This window comes from Indicator indicator, chromosome 6 (genome assembly GCF_027791375.1).
Source record: "Indicator indicator isolate 239-I01 chromosome 6, UM_Iind_1.1, whole genome shotgun sequence".
Lineage (NCBI taxonomy): Eukaryota > Metazoa > Chordata > Aves > Piciformes > Indicatoridae > Indicator > Indicator indicator.
Window position 1 is genome coordinate 18,305,520 of NC_072015.1, and position 18,516 is coordinate 18,324,035.

Below are 18,516 nucleotides of genomic sequence, written 5' to 3' on the forward strand. Positions count from 1 at the left end.
TTCCAGCAGAGGGGAACTTAAGGAAGACAAGAAAAATGAGAGAACTGTTAACTACCATACTTACAGCTACACACACAAGAGTATCTGAGACTAACATGTTGGGTTTTTTCCATATCTAATTTGTTTAAGAAAGAACTTGACTGCTCTTAGTAAGGCATCCTTGGAATGACACAATTTATACATTTCATCCAGCACAGCAAGAAGTTTCATTTTGTCTATCTGCTGTTTGTAAACATGCTAAGACAAGACAATGATGTACCATCATCCTTAACTGGCAAAAACAACCCAGGAATATGCAATGTGACAATCTTGTTCAGGATGTGATAGACTTCTGTATGCTAGCAAACATTAGGAGGGATGTTTGCTCTTAGTTAATACACAGAAGTGCCTGTTGCTACATCTAAGAGCTTCTCTGAATTCATGCCAGTTCTACCAACCTTGCCATGCAAATCTTACTTCAGTTACTATTATTGAGGCAAATAAAATATTTCATAATTGTTGATACTCACAAGAAATAATGCAGTTTATCAAAATAAGTATTGCATAATGGATGTACCTAGGTTTAGAAGTGAAAACAGTCTTCCTTAAACTATAAAATATTTTTAGAATTGGTTAAGATTATCTATTCTTGCAAATTATTTTGCTTCAGTAAAACCTTATTCCAATAATACATGCAACTTCTTGCTAGAACCAGAAATTCTCTCCTGCCTATGATCTGGTCTGTTACAGTAGCACTTGAGTTTATCAGAAGACAGGAGCTTTTGTCACAGAACATATTTTTTTTTGTTTTGTTTTGAAATAAAGGTTTGTGTTTTCAAAAAAACACTGTAGAAACTTACCACTACTTAAAAAAGAAAGAGTAGATCTGTACCTCTGGACAGGCCATAGCATTGCAATTGCTACACTCTGTAGGTTGAGTGCATCAGCAATCACAAAGGAATAAGTATTACAAGTTAAAGGTTTCTAAGAGAAGCATCATGCCCTGTCCAGTCCCTCCACAGAGAGATCAGGAAATTTTTTTGTACATGTAATGGCTTTCAGGATTTGAAACATTTGAAAATACATTTGAAATGTATTTTCTGAGAGAATGAGGAGCAGCAATTCCCACTGTGTTGCCCATCTCCAGGCTGCTGGGCTCACAGTGAGCTGCCTGCTGCCCATCCCTGCCCTCCGGATGGCCTGGACCCTGCAGCTGCTGTTTGCTCCACTCCAGGAGACCCGCTTCCCCTGACGCTCTCAGTCCTCTGGGAGCACAAGTTGGGTTCCAGCGCCCTCTGACTGCCTCGTTGAACACAGCTACAGCGAGAAAAGGCTCAGGACCCCACCAGTGCAAGCGCTGCATGAGCCTGGGCAGACACTATGCAGTCCAGCCTAGGAATAAAGTGGCAACTGCAATGGAAATACAATTGTACATCATCTTCTTAGCATGCCTTAAAGCTGGTCTGTGTCCTCAGGATCCAGTCTAGCACTTTCCCCATGCCTTGTAATACACATACATTTGTCACAGTGCCAGACTTCCTAATAAATTTAATTACACAAGCTATGCAGAGGAAATTGCTTCACCCAAAAGGTGTTGCATCAGAAATCTAATTTTCAAGCTCCACATTTCTGAGGCATACAGCTGTAACAGGTACACACAGGTTTGCAGCAGTACAAACACCTAACATGGATGTGCTACAGCAATAGCCCAACTGAAGTGCATGTACACCAATGCATGCAGCATGGGCAGCAAACAGTATCACAGGATGTTAGGGGTTGGAAAGGACCTCTGCAGATCTTTGAGTCCAACCCCCCTTGCCAGAGCAGCACCATATAATCTAGTGTAGGTCACACAGGAACACATCCAGACGGGTCTGGAAAGTCTCCAGAGAAAAGACACTCCACAACTTCTCTGGGGAGCCTGAAAACCACTGTACAGCAGGAAAACTATGATACAGTTGCCATCCCAGCAACATAGTGAGACAGATCACATAACTGGAATGCTGCCATGGATGGCTACAGGATCTCCAGTTGGGATAGGCAAGGAAGGAGAGGCAGTGGGTCCTTTATGTTAGGGAGTGTTTTGATTGCCTTGAGCTCTATGAAGGTGATGATGTAGTTGAGTGCTTAAGGATTAAAACCAGGGGAAAGGCCAATAAGACAGATACTATGGTGGGAGTCTTATAGGCTGCCCAACCAGGATGGAGAGACAGATAATTTTTTCTATAAGCAACTGGGAGAAATCTCACAATCACTAGCCCTTGTTTTTGGGGGGAACTTCAACTTCCCAGACATCTGCTGAAATGCAACACAACAGAGAGGAAACAGTATAGGAGGTTCCTGGAGCACGTGGAAGATAACTTCTGTCAGGACTGCCACCCTGGACTTCCAGAGGGCAGACTTTGACCTGCTTAGAAGGCTGGTCGACAGAGTCCCTTGGGAGGCAGTCCTGGAAAGCAAAGGAGCCCAGAAAGGGTGAACAGTCTTCAAGAAGGAAATCCTGGAGGCACAAGAATAGGCCATCCCCATGTGTAGGAAGATGAGCCAGTGAGAAAGAAAAACCACAAATCCTGTGAGGAACAGCTGAGGAAACTGGTTTGTTCAGCCTGGAGAAGAAGCAGCTCAGGAGAGACCTACAGTCTACAACAACCTGAAAGGAGGTTGTCAGGCAGGGGTCAGTCTCTTCTCCCAGGTAACAAGTGATAAAATGAGAGGAAATGGACTCAAGTTGCACCAGGGAGATTTAGTTTGGATACTGGGAAAACCTTCTTCACTGAAAGGATCATCAGGCATTGGAACTGGCTGCCCTGGGAAGTGGTGGAGTCACCATCCCTGAAGGTGCTCAAAAGATGTTTGGATGAGGAGCTTAGGGACATTTGTCTGCAGGGAGATAATACATTATGATTGGGCTCAGCGAAATTAAGGTCTTTTCCAACTAGGTGATTCTATGATTGCAAGTCATGCTGGCCTGGGTCCATTTTACAGAAGCTTCCACCGAACAGTGGCAGTTTTTTTTCACACTGGCAGACTGTGTCACAGTACATGCACTAGATCTACATCTCTGTGAAGTAAATACAGAGAGGTACTCATCAAACGTGACAGTGCTGTCCTGAATAGAATGAATTCTTCATTGTGCCCAGCCCTTGAAACCCACTGAATTTCACTTCATCAGATACAATACAGTAACCAGCTGTGCTGTGGTACAATCATATTTCATATACACAGAGCTGCAATGCCAGTGAGATTGTAGGGATGGGCATTTGCAATCGGTTCATGGGACATTCCTTCCACCCTATTTCTTTCAAACTACTGGTTTATTAATGCAAGTTAGCCTCACATCACGAGCAAACAGCTAATAAAGTTTAGTCTTGAAAGACTCCACTGAGAATCTCTCTCACATCACAGACAGACACGGTGCAACACACTGAAACTATTTCTTGCAACAGTCATGGGAAGCAACCAGAAGAGGGCAGCAGCGATCCAAAGAAGTGAGCCATAGAGCGTGCAGTTCCATCCACACTATGATTTTACCTGGTCTTTATCACAAAACAGCTGCTGAGGTAGGAGAAGCAAGAGGGAGTCCTCTTGATATTCTCACCGTCCACCAGATGTGTAATTAGGACGAGCAACATCTACTCAGACATGCCAGAGATGGATCTCTAGCTTTGGGCATCGTAAAAATCACAGAATCACAGAATGTTAGGGGCTGGAAGGGACCTTGAAAGATCATCTAGTCCAACCGGAAGTGATACTTCAGGTATCAGAGAGGCTGCAGAAAGGGGACACTAACAACGACAACAAGAGTAAAACTTTTAAAGCCAAAGTTGCAGGTTTCTAACTGACAGTCACTCCTTGCTATTGATACTGGGCACAGGGGCTGCTTGCTCACATTACCCTCCTCAGAAGAGTGTTCCTGAACTTCTCTGTAGAAATTTTTCCAAAATTTCTTGTCTAAAGTTGATTCATGACTAGATGATTTGTTTCTGTTCCAGCACAATATTTTTATTTCAAGAATGTTTCCTTCATGTATGATTTTACCCACTCCTCCCCATACATTTTCTAAGTATTCATTGCATCATCTTCCAGCCTTTATTTGACAAGACTACTTGAGATAAAACTTTTTTAAAAGTAAACTTCTCTCAAAAGCTCTCTTTTCTCCCTTCTCCATAATCAGTGACAGCATTTTTCAGCATCTGTTGCAGTTTACCTTCTTCAAAATCAAAAGAGGTGGGAACAGTACAGTGTTGTAAACATCCTACTACTGCTTTATAACAAGTTAAAACCCTTATCAACATACTGTACCTGTATGTCCTAATCTCACCACTCCTGTTCAAGTGACAGCCCTTTAATTCTGTGTGGGAAATCTAGACAAAAGGAGGGCACAAATGGCCAAGTTTAACCAAATGACAGTTCCCAAAAATTATTTTTTCATTCTGTGTTGTTACATGGCATTTCTCTTACTCCTAAGAGTACTCAGTCCTTCCCTTATGATTACCCTACCTACTTTTGCTGCCTATACATCAAAATACTGTTCTTACTATCATGTCGCTAATGGAAACTTTAAAAAGGATTTCTGTCCCATCCCTACCAACACAGAGATTAATTTTAGTGATTTATATTAGTAAGGCCTCTTAACAAAACAACAAAAAAAAATCCTCTTTTTACCACTTTCCTACCCATCCTATTTTTGTAAGAATTCCTATATTCTGTATCTTAAATCATCAATTTTCAAACTTTTTAGATTACTTCCTTTTTCTCTCATAAAAGTTTATTTCTCTTTTGCTGCTAGTCACCCACATGTCTCCTTGGCAGACCTGATCACACTCCCAGTCTCTTGAACTTTTTGAGTTTTTAAACAAAGCACAGCATCAAACATCAAATCCTAATATACATAGCCTGTGTCTAGAACATAAGTTCAAATGCTTATAATTACTTTCCACAATATTTAGGACATTGCATAGTTCTACCACAATAATTATCTTTTTGCTTAGATCACTCTCAGTACAAATAAAGCCCAAAAGGGTAATACATGCATTTGCTGATTCCCAATGATTTTGATTCTTCCTTGCCAATGACAACTTCTGCATGAGCTTACCTGTTCTGTAAATTCTGCTAAATTCCAAAAAGGTTGCTGGCCTGCTTGGCCTGCTCTCAGGACGTGTTGACTGAAGAGTAAAGCTAAACTTTCAAAGTTAATATTGACTCCCTACTACATAGATTCAACTGGATAATTGGATAACTGAGAGATTATAGTAATGAGGTCCAAAATCATTGGCAAAATAATTGGGCAGTGAGTGGCTAGAAAGCAGCCCTGAGGAGAGGGACTTGGGGGTGCTGGTGGACGAGAAGCTCAACATGAGCTGTCAATGTGCACTTGCAGCTCAGAAAGCCAACCAGATCCTGGGCTGCATCAAGAGAAGTGTGGCCAGCAGGTCAAGGGAGGTGATTCTCTCCCTCTGCTCAGCTCTGGTGAGACCCCACCTGGAGTACTGTGTCCAGTTCTGGAGCCCCCATTACAACAGGGATATGGACATGCTGGAACGTGTCCAGAGAAGGGCCACCAGGATGATCAGAGGGCTGGAGCACCTCTCATATGAAAACAGACTGAGAGAGTTGGGGCTGTTCAGTCTGGAGAAGAGAAGGCTCCGAGGTGACCTTATTGTGGCTTTCCAGTATCTGAAGGGGGCCTACAAGAAAGCTGGGGAGGGACTTTTTTCGATATCAGGTAGTGATAGGACTAGGGGGAATGGAATAAAGCTGGAAGTGGGGAGATTCAGGCTGGATGTGAGGAAGAAGTTCTTCCCCATGAGGGTGGTGAGAGCCTGGAATGGGTTGTCCAGGGAGGTGGTTGAGGCCCCATCCCTGGAGGTGTTTAAGGCCAGGCTGGATGAGGCTCTGGCCAGCCTGATCTAGTGTGAGGTGTCCCTGCCCATGGCAGGGGGGTTGGAACTAGATGATCCTTGTGGTCCCTTCCAACCCTGACTGATGCTATGATTCTATTCTATTAGATTCACAAAAATCCATTATTCTTATTGGTCTTCTACATGGAGTGGTTAACCAGATTAAGATTCCAGCTGCACAGCTGCAAAACATTTCAGTGTTTTGTCATAAAAGCATTTTGAAAAGTCTGAATTGGTAAACTTTAATTTTGTTTAGCATGCTATGCTCCTTAATTTGTTTTTCCCTTAAATATGCATGTTTTCAGACCTGGTTTTAGAAGCACCAAATTATAATTTTGTCCTACAACTAACCTTGTCTACCACAATCCAGCATAAGTATGTCTATGCCACGCAGCCTCATAACCTCAGGCAACTAATTATTTCATTTTAAGATCACTAACAAGATTTTTAAAGCACAGACCTTTCTTAAAATTTTATAAATCAACCAGTTTTGATTTGTAAATTACAAGTTCTCATGTTTTTTTTTTCATTAGTTATACTGGGAAAATACCTGGGAAATCTGCACCCTGCTTATGCTTGGCACTGCACAAACACATATAAGGTCACTCCCATCTCTAAGGATTTCAATCAAACAGAGAAGACAAAGAGCAGGTCAGGAAGATAAAAGTATTGAGTCTATCAGGAAAATGCAAGCAATTGTCCTCCTCTCACACAGCAGGACAGTGGGAGAAGAGAACAGAATGCTAGTCTCTTCATTCAGCCAGTGCTCCATTTTCCAGATGACTGTAATTCTAAAAAGCCATTAGAGGCAGTGTAAGCATTCTTAACAGCACCATCCTACTGATGTTTTACATGGAAACTCTCCCACAAATGGTCTTTTATTTTTAGATAAAGGAAGGAAAACACACATTTATAAACACATAGGTAAAAATAAGGAAACAAGAAGAAAAAAAAAACCACATAATCAATACCAAACAAGACTTCAGTGATTACAGTTCTTTTTGTAAAACCTAACCTGGGACAAAACGTACTTGGCTGGGTTTGACACACAAATCACAAAACCACGTTCATTATGCTATCTGATGTTTCCTTTGATAAAGTAACAAAATAGCAGGAAGCACAGCTGATGGCTAAGAGAAACAGCAGAATATAGATGCTAAATTAAAGAGTTTCTGGAAGGCAACCAATGTTCTCTCAGACCAACTGTCAATTATGCCTCTGAATTTTCCTAGATAACTAGATCCCTCAAATTCTTACTTGCTAATTAGTAAATATTGTAATAAAGACATCTAGAGTAGTATGATCTACTGGAGTGAGGCAGCATAAGTTCTGTAAAATAAAGCTCTGCCCTAGAAATTTGGCGTAGTGCTCTGACAGACCTGTGCATGAGGGCAAACTGATATACCTGGACTTCCAAGAGGCTTTCAGCAAAATTCATCACCTAAGGCTTTTAAGGAAGCCACTGCAGTCACATGAGAAAGGAAGACCTGATGTGAAAAAATAATTGTGAAACAGACAATAACAGCAAATGCTCCATTCTCAACAAAGGAAGGAGATCATCACTGAAGTTCTGCAGGGCTTCTGTGCTCTTCAACTTACTCAATAGTGAACTGGAAAAATGATGAACAGCAAGCTTAGAGTTTAGTGATGACATCAAGTTATTCACAAAAGAGAGGATAAAGGCAGATTAAAGAAATGCATAACTTTAGGAAACTGAACAGTTGTGCAATAAAGTGAGGTAGGTAGGATGGAGGGAAGCCCAGTCCCAGATTCAGCTATATAACAAGCTCTGAACTGATCATAAGGGAGAAAATTGTGAAGTTTTAATAGTTACAGGAAAATACCAACTCGGTGTCTTACACCAGTTAGGAAAAAAAAAAAAAAAAAAAAGGCAGACATTAGAAATTATTTTAAAAGGCATAAAGCCATTGCTACAAAACTACTTAAATTCATGAGCTGCTTCTGCTCCAAATGCAGTGATGATGTGAATAGAACTGCACAGGAAGTGTATTTTGAACTGCAAAAGGTTCAGGGAAGGGAAACAAGGATGATCACAGTCACAGAACAGCCACCATATGAAGAACAACTAAGACACAATTCTATCTGAAAGCAGAGACAAGTTAGGATGACTGGATCACAGGTTGGAAAAGACCTTCAAGATCATCTAGTTCAACCTTGGACCCAACACTGAAAGGTCACCACTAAACTATGTCCCCAAGCACCAGGTCCACATACCACTTAAACACCTCAAGGGATGGTGACTCCACCATCACCCTTGGGCACTCCATTCCAATGTTTGACAACACTTTCAGTGAAGAAATATTTCCTAATATCTAGTTTAAACCTCTCCTGGCACAGCTTGTAACCATTTCCTCTAGTCCTGTCACTCACCACCATGAAGAGGCTGGCCCTTCCTTGCTCCAACCTCCCTTCAGGTAGTTGTAGAGAGCAATAAAGTCACCCCTCAGCTTCCTCTGATCTGAACAATCCCAGCTCCCTCAGATGCTCCACACAGGTCATAAGCTTCAGGCCCTTCATGTGCCTCATTGCCCTTCTTGGGACATGCTCCAGCACCCCTATAGTGAGAGGCCCAGAACTGAACACAATACCCAAGGTGTGGCCTCACAAGCTCTGAGTACAGGAGAATGATCATCTCCCTGTTCCTGCTGGACACAGTGTTTCTACTATAAACCAGGATGCCATTGGCTTTCTTGGCCACCTGGGCACAATGCTGACTCATAGTCAGCCAATACCCGGAGGTTCCCCCCCCCAAGATGCAGCTTTCCAACCACACATCCCCAAGACTGTAGCTTACCATGAGGTTGTTGTGACCCAGGTGCAGGACCTGGCGCTTGGCCTTGCTGAACCTCATGCATCACCAGTCTAACCCGTCCTGATCCTTCTGTAATGCTTCCCTACCCTCTAGCAGACTGACACACCACCCAGCTTGGTGTCATCTGCAAATTTACTAACGGTGCACTCAATACCCTCCTCCAGATCATTAATAAAGATATTAAAGATAACAGGCCTGAGTACTGAACCCTGGGGAACACCACTACTGACTGGACACCAGCCAGATTTAACACCTTTCACCACCACTCTTTGGGCCTAGCAGTCCAGCCAAATGCAGAGTCAACAACCATGTACTATCTATGGGTCATTAGTAGGACAAGGGAAGTGTCTGTCTACCTTTCCCTCCTTCTACCATTTGTGAGACCACATACAGAATACTTTGCCAGTTTGGGGCAATCCAATTCAAGACATGCCAACGTACTAGAAGAAGTCTAGAGGGCCACTGAAAGGTCAGTGTTGTACAATACATGATGCAGAAAGGAAAGGTAAGAGATCTGGGTTGGTCCACTCTGGAGGATGGAAGGTTAATGGGGACCTACTTGTTAACTATCTAGTATGTGTCATAGAGTAGATGGAGCCAGAGTCCTCCCCTACAAGATGCAAACCAAACAAGTTACAGGAAATGGGTAATATTTGCAGATTTTTTTTAGATAATACAAAAATATTCTTTACAATGAATGTGGCCAAACATTGGAACAGGTTGCCTAGAGCATGCTGGAGAATTTCCAGCTCTCAGAGATGTTCAGGACTCATCTGAGCATCACACAGACAACATGTCATAGCCAACTACCAGAGTGCTTTGAGTGTGTATTTGGGGAGAAAGGTAAGACCCCATGTCTCCCAGATCAGATGTTCCTCCCGAATTAACATGATGAAATTAAGCAAATAGACAGTAAGATTAAAGGAAAAAAAAAAAAACCCAGGGAGAAAAATTATGGCATTTTGAGGTGGAATCCTCAACTGAATTCAACAAATGAATCCTGACATCAGAATTTTTAAACATATTTCAAAACCATTAGAAAGTTTTATTAATTGTAACCTCTTTCAAGAAGACAATTTAGAAAGCTTTTTCCTCAGTTTTCATCCATTGTTTACATTGTAGGCTCTGACACCAAAACTGCAGTCCCTAACCTAATTCTGTGTATTACAGCTGACACATTCAGCTACAGACTGAGTGCTAGTCCTAGTTTTTCCCAACACAAATTCACAAATAGCACACAAACCTTTTAAACCCTGGCAAGCAAAATATCATAATACAGAAAGATCAAAGCCAGACAACACATTTACTAATACTTTTCTGGAAAAGGAATCTAAACCTTCAATGGTTGGGAAAGAATCATCCACCTTTTCCGTCACGCTGATGTTTATACCAGAGTGCTTTCAGTAAACTCATTCATATGAATCCAGCCCAGTAACAAGCAGCATTGAAGAAAGGAGAGCTGGCATCCATCAATACTTTAAGCATATTTTTCCATTAGCTAAATTACAAAACCTGTTCTGGGAGAACTTTTGATAAATTTCTGTTCACATACTTCATAGTATAGAAAACAGAGGCCACTAATCTAAAATGGAAGCAAGTTTAATCAAAATCTGTAAGAGTTTGCATACCTGCAGTCTACCTTGCCCACTGAAACCCAACATCATCCTCGACTCCAAGATTCCATCTCCATTTTCTGAGGAGGCATTCTTGAACTCCTGTGACTGAAAAGAGTACAACATAGAGTATTAATTATGGAGGGCAGTGGGCATGCAGTGATTCTGAAATGTTTTTTGGAAAAAAAAATGTGGAATATTGGTAACAGAAGATTGCTTAAAATGCACCATGGTTTTACTCCTTAAGGCCATAGGATTATATTTCCATTATCCAACTCTTGGTTAAAGCTCAATTTAAACATTTTAATTCAGTGTGCTTTCTGGGGCTAATTACCCTGTGGTCACTTTAGAAGTACATAAGGAAAACCTGGCTTCTTTGCACGCTTACTGTAACTGTTCAGAGTTAGTTGGACTTACATGCTGGATAGAACAGACCACATTACTGAAGTAACGCTAGCAAGGGAAAACAATCTGCTGCTGGCAAATCTGGGGAAGGTTTTGGCAAATTATGGACAGTATTCACTAGAGCAGCAGCTTGGCATAGATAACATGGCATCCCACAATGACCTGAAAAAAAAAAAAAAGATAAGTACAGGAAAAACTCCTCCATGTTTGTTCCTCTCCCTACCTCTTTTTCCTTGTGAGAACATGCTGTTTTTACATCTGCTGACTGGTAAACTTCCCTCTGCGCCTGCTCCCCAGGTAATTAACATTTATGATCAACCACTGCAGACAATCTAGAGATGATCCAGTGACACCAGGAGAGCTCAGTAACCATAAGCAGCACCTTGCACACATATGAGACAGCTGCCTATTTCCCAGGATGGGTAGGACACCCTGTTTTGACCAACTCTTTTTAGAGCAAAATTTAATCAATCAGTACAAAACTGAAGTAAAACAAAACATTTCTCCATCCTTGCTTCCACTACTTTCCAGAGCTCTTCCTTTCTATCCACGTTTGGAGTTACTAGGGGTGCCCATCTCTTTCTTTTTGCTCTCTGACCTTCACAGATGACACTTAACCACTTTTTAGCTGGCCTTATTATCCAGGCAGGTCTGCCTGGCTCCAGGTTCTTTGAGATAAGACATAGTAGTATAACAAATTAGCATAAAATTAAAATGTCCATTAGAAAAAACTGTCAGCAAATGTGGAATGATGTTCTGTATGTTTCCTCTCAGGTACAATTCTTACAGTACATAGAGTACGTGGAGTCAGAGAAAGAACAGTAATCCTTCCCATATGGTCAAAACAGACAGCAGACTTGCAACCCACAGTCAGTGTTGCAACTTAATTAATATTTTCTCTTATTTTATCTCAATCCAAAGTTGTACTCCGATTTTTGTTACTTTGCTCTTGTGACAAGAAATATTTAATTTGATGCTGCTCAAACTGTGAGGCATGTTCTTTGATACCAATTTTTGGCTGTTTCTGTTCAGCAACAGATGCTTGAGTGATGTTTCCCCCTAGGGATGCTGTCTTGATCCAGAAGTTTGGGAAGGAGACAAGCCTCTTTTGAACATTCCCATGAGTGAAATTAAGATGCAAATGAGGTCACATATCAATACAAGATTATTTATTAAAGACAGAGAGAATGGAGCAAACAAAACAAAGAAAGAAGAGGACAAGAGAGGGGAGGAGAGAATGGAGAAAGAGAGCAGGAGAGATAATTACCACCCCGTGGTCCTTCTTTGGTTGGGGTGGGGGGAAGAGATGGCCTGGGCTGCTGCCTCCAGCAACTGTTGCTTGGCTGTGGGATATACATGACGAGGAGATGGAGTCTCAGTGGTAGTCTTATCTAAGTGAAACTTTGAGTAAATGTCTAGGTTACAGTGGCACTGTTTGAGCTGGGGTTGAATATACCGCATTGATGTTATAGCAAGGACCACTGATCAAGGTGTTTATGCTGTGAAGTTCCTTACTTTGTATAAACAATTCATGCCTTGCTAGGGACTATATCCTTGAGCAGAAGCCAAAAGACTGATGATGCCTGGCTTGTGCCGCAAATTCCCATTTCAAAAAAGGCTGTAAGATGACACTAAATACACCAAAAGCCAAAGAAACAAGAACTTGTCAACAGAAGAAACTTTCATCAGCACTGTGAAGACCTATGGTCCGGATTGAGTGAACCTTTCTCATTACAGTACTTAAAAACACACACCCTTGAGCTGAGAAACCCCTTGCCTACAGGGCAAATCCTCTCAGAGCATGTGTTGTTTTGGAGATGTTGCTTTAATCGAAGGTGAGGAAGGTGTAAGCCACTCAAGAATTAGAATAGCAATAGATAGGTAGGATGGGTATGTTAATGAGACTTGTGTCAATGTGTGAAACTTTGTCAACAAGTAGACCTAGCTCTGTGGAATACCATCTAGCTCCCAGTTTCTTGCAAACCTCAGAAATGAAATACCTCCCCTCTCTGGGTACATTTGCTGTCCTACGCCAAGTAAACAACCCCACTTTTGGGATGTCAACGTCCTCCACTTCCCAAATCGAGGGAGCAACCAGCTGTCCAGCCTTCCTCAGCAGGGAGGCAAAACCTTCCACACTTTTACCCTGCCACTTCTGCAACCTGGGTGAACACCGGCTGTCCCTCCACTCACCGCAAGACACGGGCAGCCATGCTCTAACTCACTGCAAGTGCTACCTCACCGTCTGCTATTTCAAGGCCGTACAGACGGGGCAACAATGAAGGTGGGGAAGAGGTGGGAGGGGAGGGAGAGGGAGAGGCGACAGCCACAGCCGCGGCAAGGGGAATGGCCGGTACGTCACCTCCCCGCGCGCCCCCGCCCGCGACGCGCTGTCTCCAGCACCTGCCACGCGCAAGCGCTGCCTCGTGACACCTGCCTGCTGGGCGCTTCCTCCCTCCCGGGTCTAGTGCGCGGCTCGCAGTGACGTCAGCGCCGCCGGCTGGTGGGGGGGCGTCTGCTCTCGGGACCTCGCCTCTGGTGCTGCCCAAGAGGGCAGCGCCCCTGCCCCACCTCTTTCCAGCCCAGCCCGGCCCGCCCCAGCTCCGCCCGGCCGAGCGGCAGCTCGGTGGCCGTCACTGAGCAATGGCGAGCGTGGCGTCTGAGCAGCCCCCCGAGTTGGAGCTGGAAGCGGCCGGGGATCGTGGCGGCTGCCGGGAGCGGCTGGAGGCCCTCGAGGAGCAGGGCGCGGCGACGTCCGAGGATGCGGAGCCGGCGGAGATGTCATGCAGAGACGCGGTGGCGCTGCTGGGGGAGACAGGGCTGACGGTGGGCTGCTGCATCGCGGCCGCACTGAGCTGGGAGCGGCCCCTCCACAGCCTGGGCGGCTTCGTCTGCGCCAACCTGTTATTCTGGTGAGCGAGCTTGGCCGGGGCGGGGTGTCGGGACCACCTTCCCCACGGGAGAGGGAAGCCCCTGCCCGGCCTGCCGCCGTCCCGCCGGGCGACAGGAGTCTCCTCCCTCCTACCCGCGCTTCGCTCGTCTTCCAGGAGGAGCGTTTACTCCGTATCCCCCACCCCGCCCCCTTCCCATCCCGGTCCCCCAGCCACCCTTTGAGAGGAGGTGACCCACCTCGCCATCGTGGGGAAGATCTTGCTTTTCTCTGCACTTGCTCAGTCTCATTCCCTGCCCCTGGCAGCCGCTCCAGGGCAGGGAACGGCCCATACCTATGTGCATCTGCTTTATCAGGTTCTTCACCCTCTGTGTCTGCATTCAGCCCCTCCTCCCTCTATTTCTCCCACAAGAGCGAGGAGCCTCAGACCAAAGCTGACCTGTGCGGATGCCGCACAACTCGCCGAGAAGTTGCATTTCTTGCAGATGAAATGAGCAAAGGGCCTGCGGTTCTGTGCAAAGTTTTGAAATCTTGTGAAATTAGGCCTTGAGCCGGTAGTTAGCACTGCGGAGCTGCCGTGGGCTATTACTTCAGAGTTCGTTTTGGGTTTGTGTGCTTTTCCAAATTTTTTGCCTAGTTAGTGGAAACTTTGTGGAGTGGGCATGGCAGGAATGCTAGAGAAGTACACCAGTTAACTTTCTTGACGGAAGTTTTGCTAGTCAGAGTTTTGTTGGATGAGTCCCAGAAATTAAGGTAGGGATGTGTTCATGATTGTGTTTGCAAACACTTTTCTATTTATTTTTCTAGGAACGACCTTATCTTTCTATTGGAACTTGTTCAGGCCTTTTCCCTAGTCTTAGGTTTTGGCGATGTCTGTGTTTTTTTAAATTTTCTAATCTGAAATGTTGCTGTATGCCTGGTTGCCCATGTAGAGTGATTTATGAATTAGGATGCTGTCTAATAATACTGTTGAGACTAAGACTGATTTGTGTTTCCTGTGGCTAGAACTACCTTCTTTCCTCTTAAGCGAGTGAGAGGCAAACAAGTGAAGTGGATTCATTACAAACTCCACTTTGTTCTTTATAACCCTAATTCATGGTATTTAAGAATGAATTTCAGGTCATGGAAAGAGAATTTTCTGAATCTTTATGTTACACAAGAAAGTTTATATGTGCAAACATTTTCAAAATAATTTTATCCTCTTTAATCCCAGGAGCTGTGTGTGTGATCTCTAATTTATGTTCATTTATATTATCCATCTTGCTCTTAGGTATCCATGGTAAATCCTTGAATTTAGAAGGTTACGTGGTTTTGCCCTGGTTTTCTGCTTACTTAAGAGATCATCTGTTTTTTCTGTAATTTGGAAGAATCATAATATTTTATGTTTCATTGCAACCTGACTGGTAAAATTTTCAAGGACAGGGTTTAACAGAATAGATTTCTGTAGCTTAAGGAATAGCAGACGATGGGCAATCCATTTGCTCTTCTTTTGTTCAGCTTTGGTCATAAGCAAGGTGTACAGTGCATGCATTTTATAATGCCTATAGGAAATTTCCTTTGGTTGTCTTTCTTGCACCTAGCTTTGTGGCCAGTATTAGAAGTTCATAGAATACCAGGTTGGAAAGGACTTCAAGGATCATCAGGTCCAACCTTTCTTAGAGAAGCACAGTCTAGACAAGATGGCCCAGCACCCTGTCGTCCTGAATGTTAAAGGTGTATGATGCTGGGGACTCCACTACTTCCTTGGGGAGATTATTCCAGTGGCTTATTGTACTTGTGAAAAATTCTCCTTGTGTTCCAATTGGAAACTCCTCAGGGGTAACATTTCCTATAATGTAAGTGATTTTATCAAAAATTATAGTTCACCCTACTTTCTTACTGTCAAGTCAGAAAGGCAAAAGTCAGGGCAAAGAGGAGGATAACTTCCCTTGATCTGTTTGCCATGCTTTTATTGAAAAGTGTCCCAGAATATTATTTGCCGTCTTGGCAACACGGGCACAGTGCTGCCTCATGGTCATCCGGTTGTCCATCACAACTCCCAGGTCTTTTTCCACAGACCTGCTCTCATCATTTCAACCTCCACCTTGTGCTGATATATAGGGTTATTTCTCCCTGGATATGCTACCCTACACTTACCTTTGCTGAACTTTGTAAGGTTATTCTCTGCCCAACTCCCCAGCCTGTCCAGCCCTCTGGCGTGTCAGCCACCCCTCCCAGTTTCGTGTCATCAGCAAACATGCTGAGGGTATACTCTATCCCTTCATCCAGGCCTTTGATTTAATGTATTGGACAGGACAGGACTGATCTCTGGGGAACACCACTTGTTACAGACCTCCAGCTAGACTCTGCCACAGACCACAACCCTCTGAGCTTTCTTTTTCAGCCAGTTCACAGTTCCTTAGATTGCCTATGAGGAGAGGTGGCTTATATGGATTGCCTGTGTCAGGGAGAGTTGAGAGGTGGAGACAAACTTGGAGGTACATTGTAGTAGCTATGATGGCCAATAAAGTTCTGTGATTTGAGACTGAAGAACATCAGGAAAGATGCCAGCAGTCCTCTGTGTGAAATCTGACACTGAAAATGAAAGTTGTTTAAATATAGTTTCAAATTTCCCTGCTTTGGTGTTGGCATTGTGAGTATTTGCAGCATAATGCTGCTTCTCCTTTTCTCATTTGAGATTGTGGTGGTTTGGCCCTGGCTAGGGGCCCTATGACCACCAAAACTGCTCTATCATTCCCCTACTTAGATGAACAGGGGAGAGGGAAAAGATAACCGAAGGCTTGTGAGTCAAGGTAGAAGCAATTTAATAGGATGAAAAGCAAAGGCCACATATGGAAGCTAGAGTAAACAAGGATGTTATTCTCTGCTTCCCATCAGCAGACAATGTTTCCTGACTTCCCGGGAATCAGGGCTTCAATATGCATAGTGGCTGCTCCGGAGGACAAAAGCTGTCAGCAAATGCGCCCCCACTTCCTACTTCCTTCTTTTACTTAGCTTTTCTATCTGAGTGGGCATCATATGGTATAGAATACCCTGTTGGTCAGTTTAGGTCGGATGGCCTGGATATGTCCCTTCCCAAGGTCTTGCCCATCCCTCAACCTAACTGTTGGGGGGGAAAATGTTGGAAAAGCCCAGCCTTTGGTGCTTGGCTCAGCAGTAGCCAAAACACTGATGTGTTGTCAACACCCAGCTACATCACTGCAAAACACAGCACTGCAAAAGATGCTCTGGGGGAAATTAACTCCAGCTCAGCCAAACCCAACACAGAGATCCATCTGGTCAGCCTGGTTTGTGATGACTCAGCTGCTGCTTCAGGACTGGGCACAACAGTTCGCCCCTACTGTCTGTGAAGTCTCTCCTAGTGTTGGTGGAAGATGGAGGAAAGGGAGGTCAAGTTTAATTTTACAGTTTTCTAAATGTTGGAAAAGCAGAGCTAGTTCCTTCCTCCCATCCCTTTCATTGTGGTAAGCTGTGTTTTCCCTTCCAGTTAGTTTAGTTCTTGTATGTAAGCCATTCAAAACACTTCATGTGTAAACTTGCAGTAGGAGATGTTGAGAATCAGCTACTTCTCTGATGACACAATATCTTTTGGGGTTTGTTTTTGTGTTGTGGTTTTATATTATCAAATTGTAACATTCTTTCTATTAAAAATCTTCTAACTCTGTATATAAATGCATTTTGATGTTTACTACTGAAATTTACCAGTTGAATTTCATTCTGTTTTCTTTATTTTTTTAAATATTTGTAACAGATTATTATGGACTTCTTAACAAGGCTTAAAGCAACTAGATCCTGATTATGATTTCAGGACTTTCTTAGAGTAGGCAGTACTGCACCATCTTTTAATGTCGTTGGATTTCTAACATAAAGGCTGCACTAAAGTTCAACCCTGCAAAAGTTGGCATTGATAATGCCAAGGAAATATTACTGGGATAAGTATTTCTTTAAGATGTATGCATGCAAACTAAGTGCTGCCACTACTACATCTTGCTGGATAGCTTGACTCTAAAGCAAGATTTCCACACATTTAGTGAACAATGTATGTACACAGTGTGTGCTTGTTATCTGAATTTTTATTGTTTGTTTCAAGAAACAAACTGACCTATTAGGCATGCAGCAGATACGTTTATGTAGCTGTTTATAATTCTATATATGTGTTGTTGCAGCTATGTCATTGTTTTCCATTTCAAGTGTTTGAGAAAAGAGACTTTAAGTTTCTGTATGCTGTCAACATTGACCAAGGTACCACTGGAAATGCAGTCCTTGGGAAAATGTTCCATCAAGCAGGACATCTTAGTGAACCTGGCATCCTGAACTGGCATCCTGACCTATAGGAATTCCACTGCTTATAAAATGTTCCTTTCCTCTTGGTCTTGTCCATATTAGGTGGTCTTCTTGTGCTAGTGATGCTTTATACCTAGGAGACTGGTGTGGTAATTAGTATTTTGTCAGTACTGCCTTGAGGTTGTAAGGTTGGTGCTTGTTTTCCACCAGCAGTGTGTGTGGTCCCTTCTCTAAGGGTGATTCAGTTACTCCTTCTACAAGGATCATGGATCTTTTATCCATCCCAACAGCATCCAGCTCCTCATTACCAGCATGCAATCAGATGCCATTAGTAAGAAATTCACAGGGACTCTGTATAGATTGTATTGAATGTCTAAATTCAGTTTTTGATTTTACTTTAAAAGCTCTGGATTTTTTATGAGTCCATTTACTGAAATGGCAAGTTGCAATATATAAATGGTTTATCCCTATTACTTTAATCCAGGTATACAGTAATTCAACTGTTTCAAAATCCCTTTTTTTTCCTCTTAGATGTGTAAATTGTCAAAACTTTTGAAGGCTTTGGAGGTGAAAAACGTGGAACAGAAAATGAAAAAAAAAGTAAAGCCATTA

At 43.1% G+C, this 18,516-nt stretch overlaps 1 protein-coding gene across 1 annotated transcript in view; it reads left to right on the plus strand.

Moving 5' to 3' along the window:
• The first annotated feature begins 13,373 nt into the window (after positions 1-13,373).
• Positions 13,374-18,516, plus strand: part of RETREG1 (reticulophagy regulator 1) — a 54,217-nt gene continuing 49,074 nt past the window's right edge. Inside the window, exon 1 of the mRNA XM_054381976.1 lies at positions 13,374-13,642. Coding sequence (XP_054237951.1) covers positions 13,374-13,642 — 269 coding nt within the window. The remainder of the gene's footprint in view (positions 13,643-18,516) is intronic.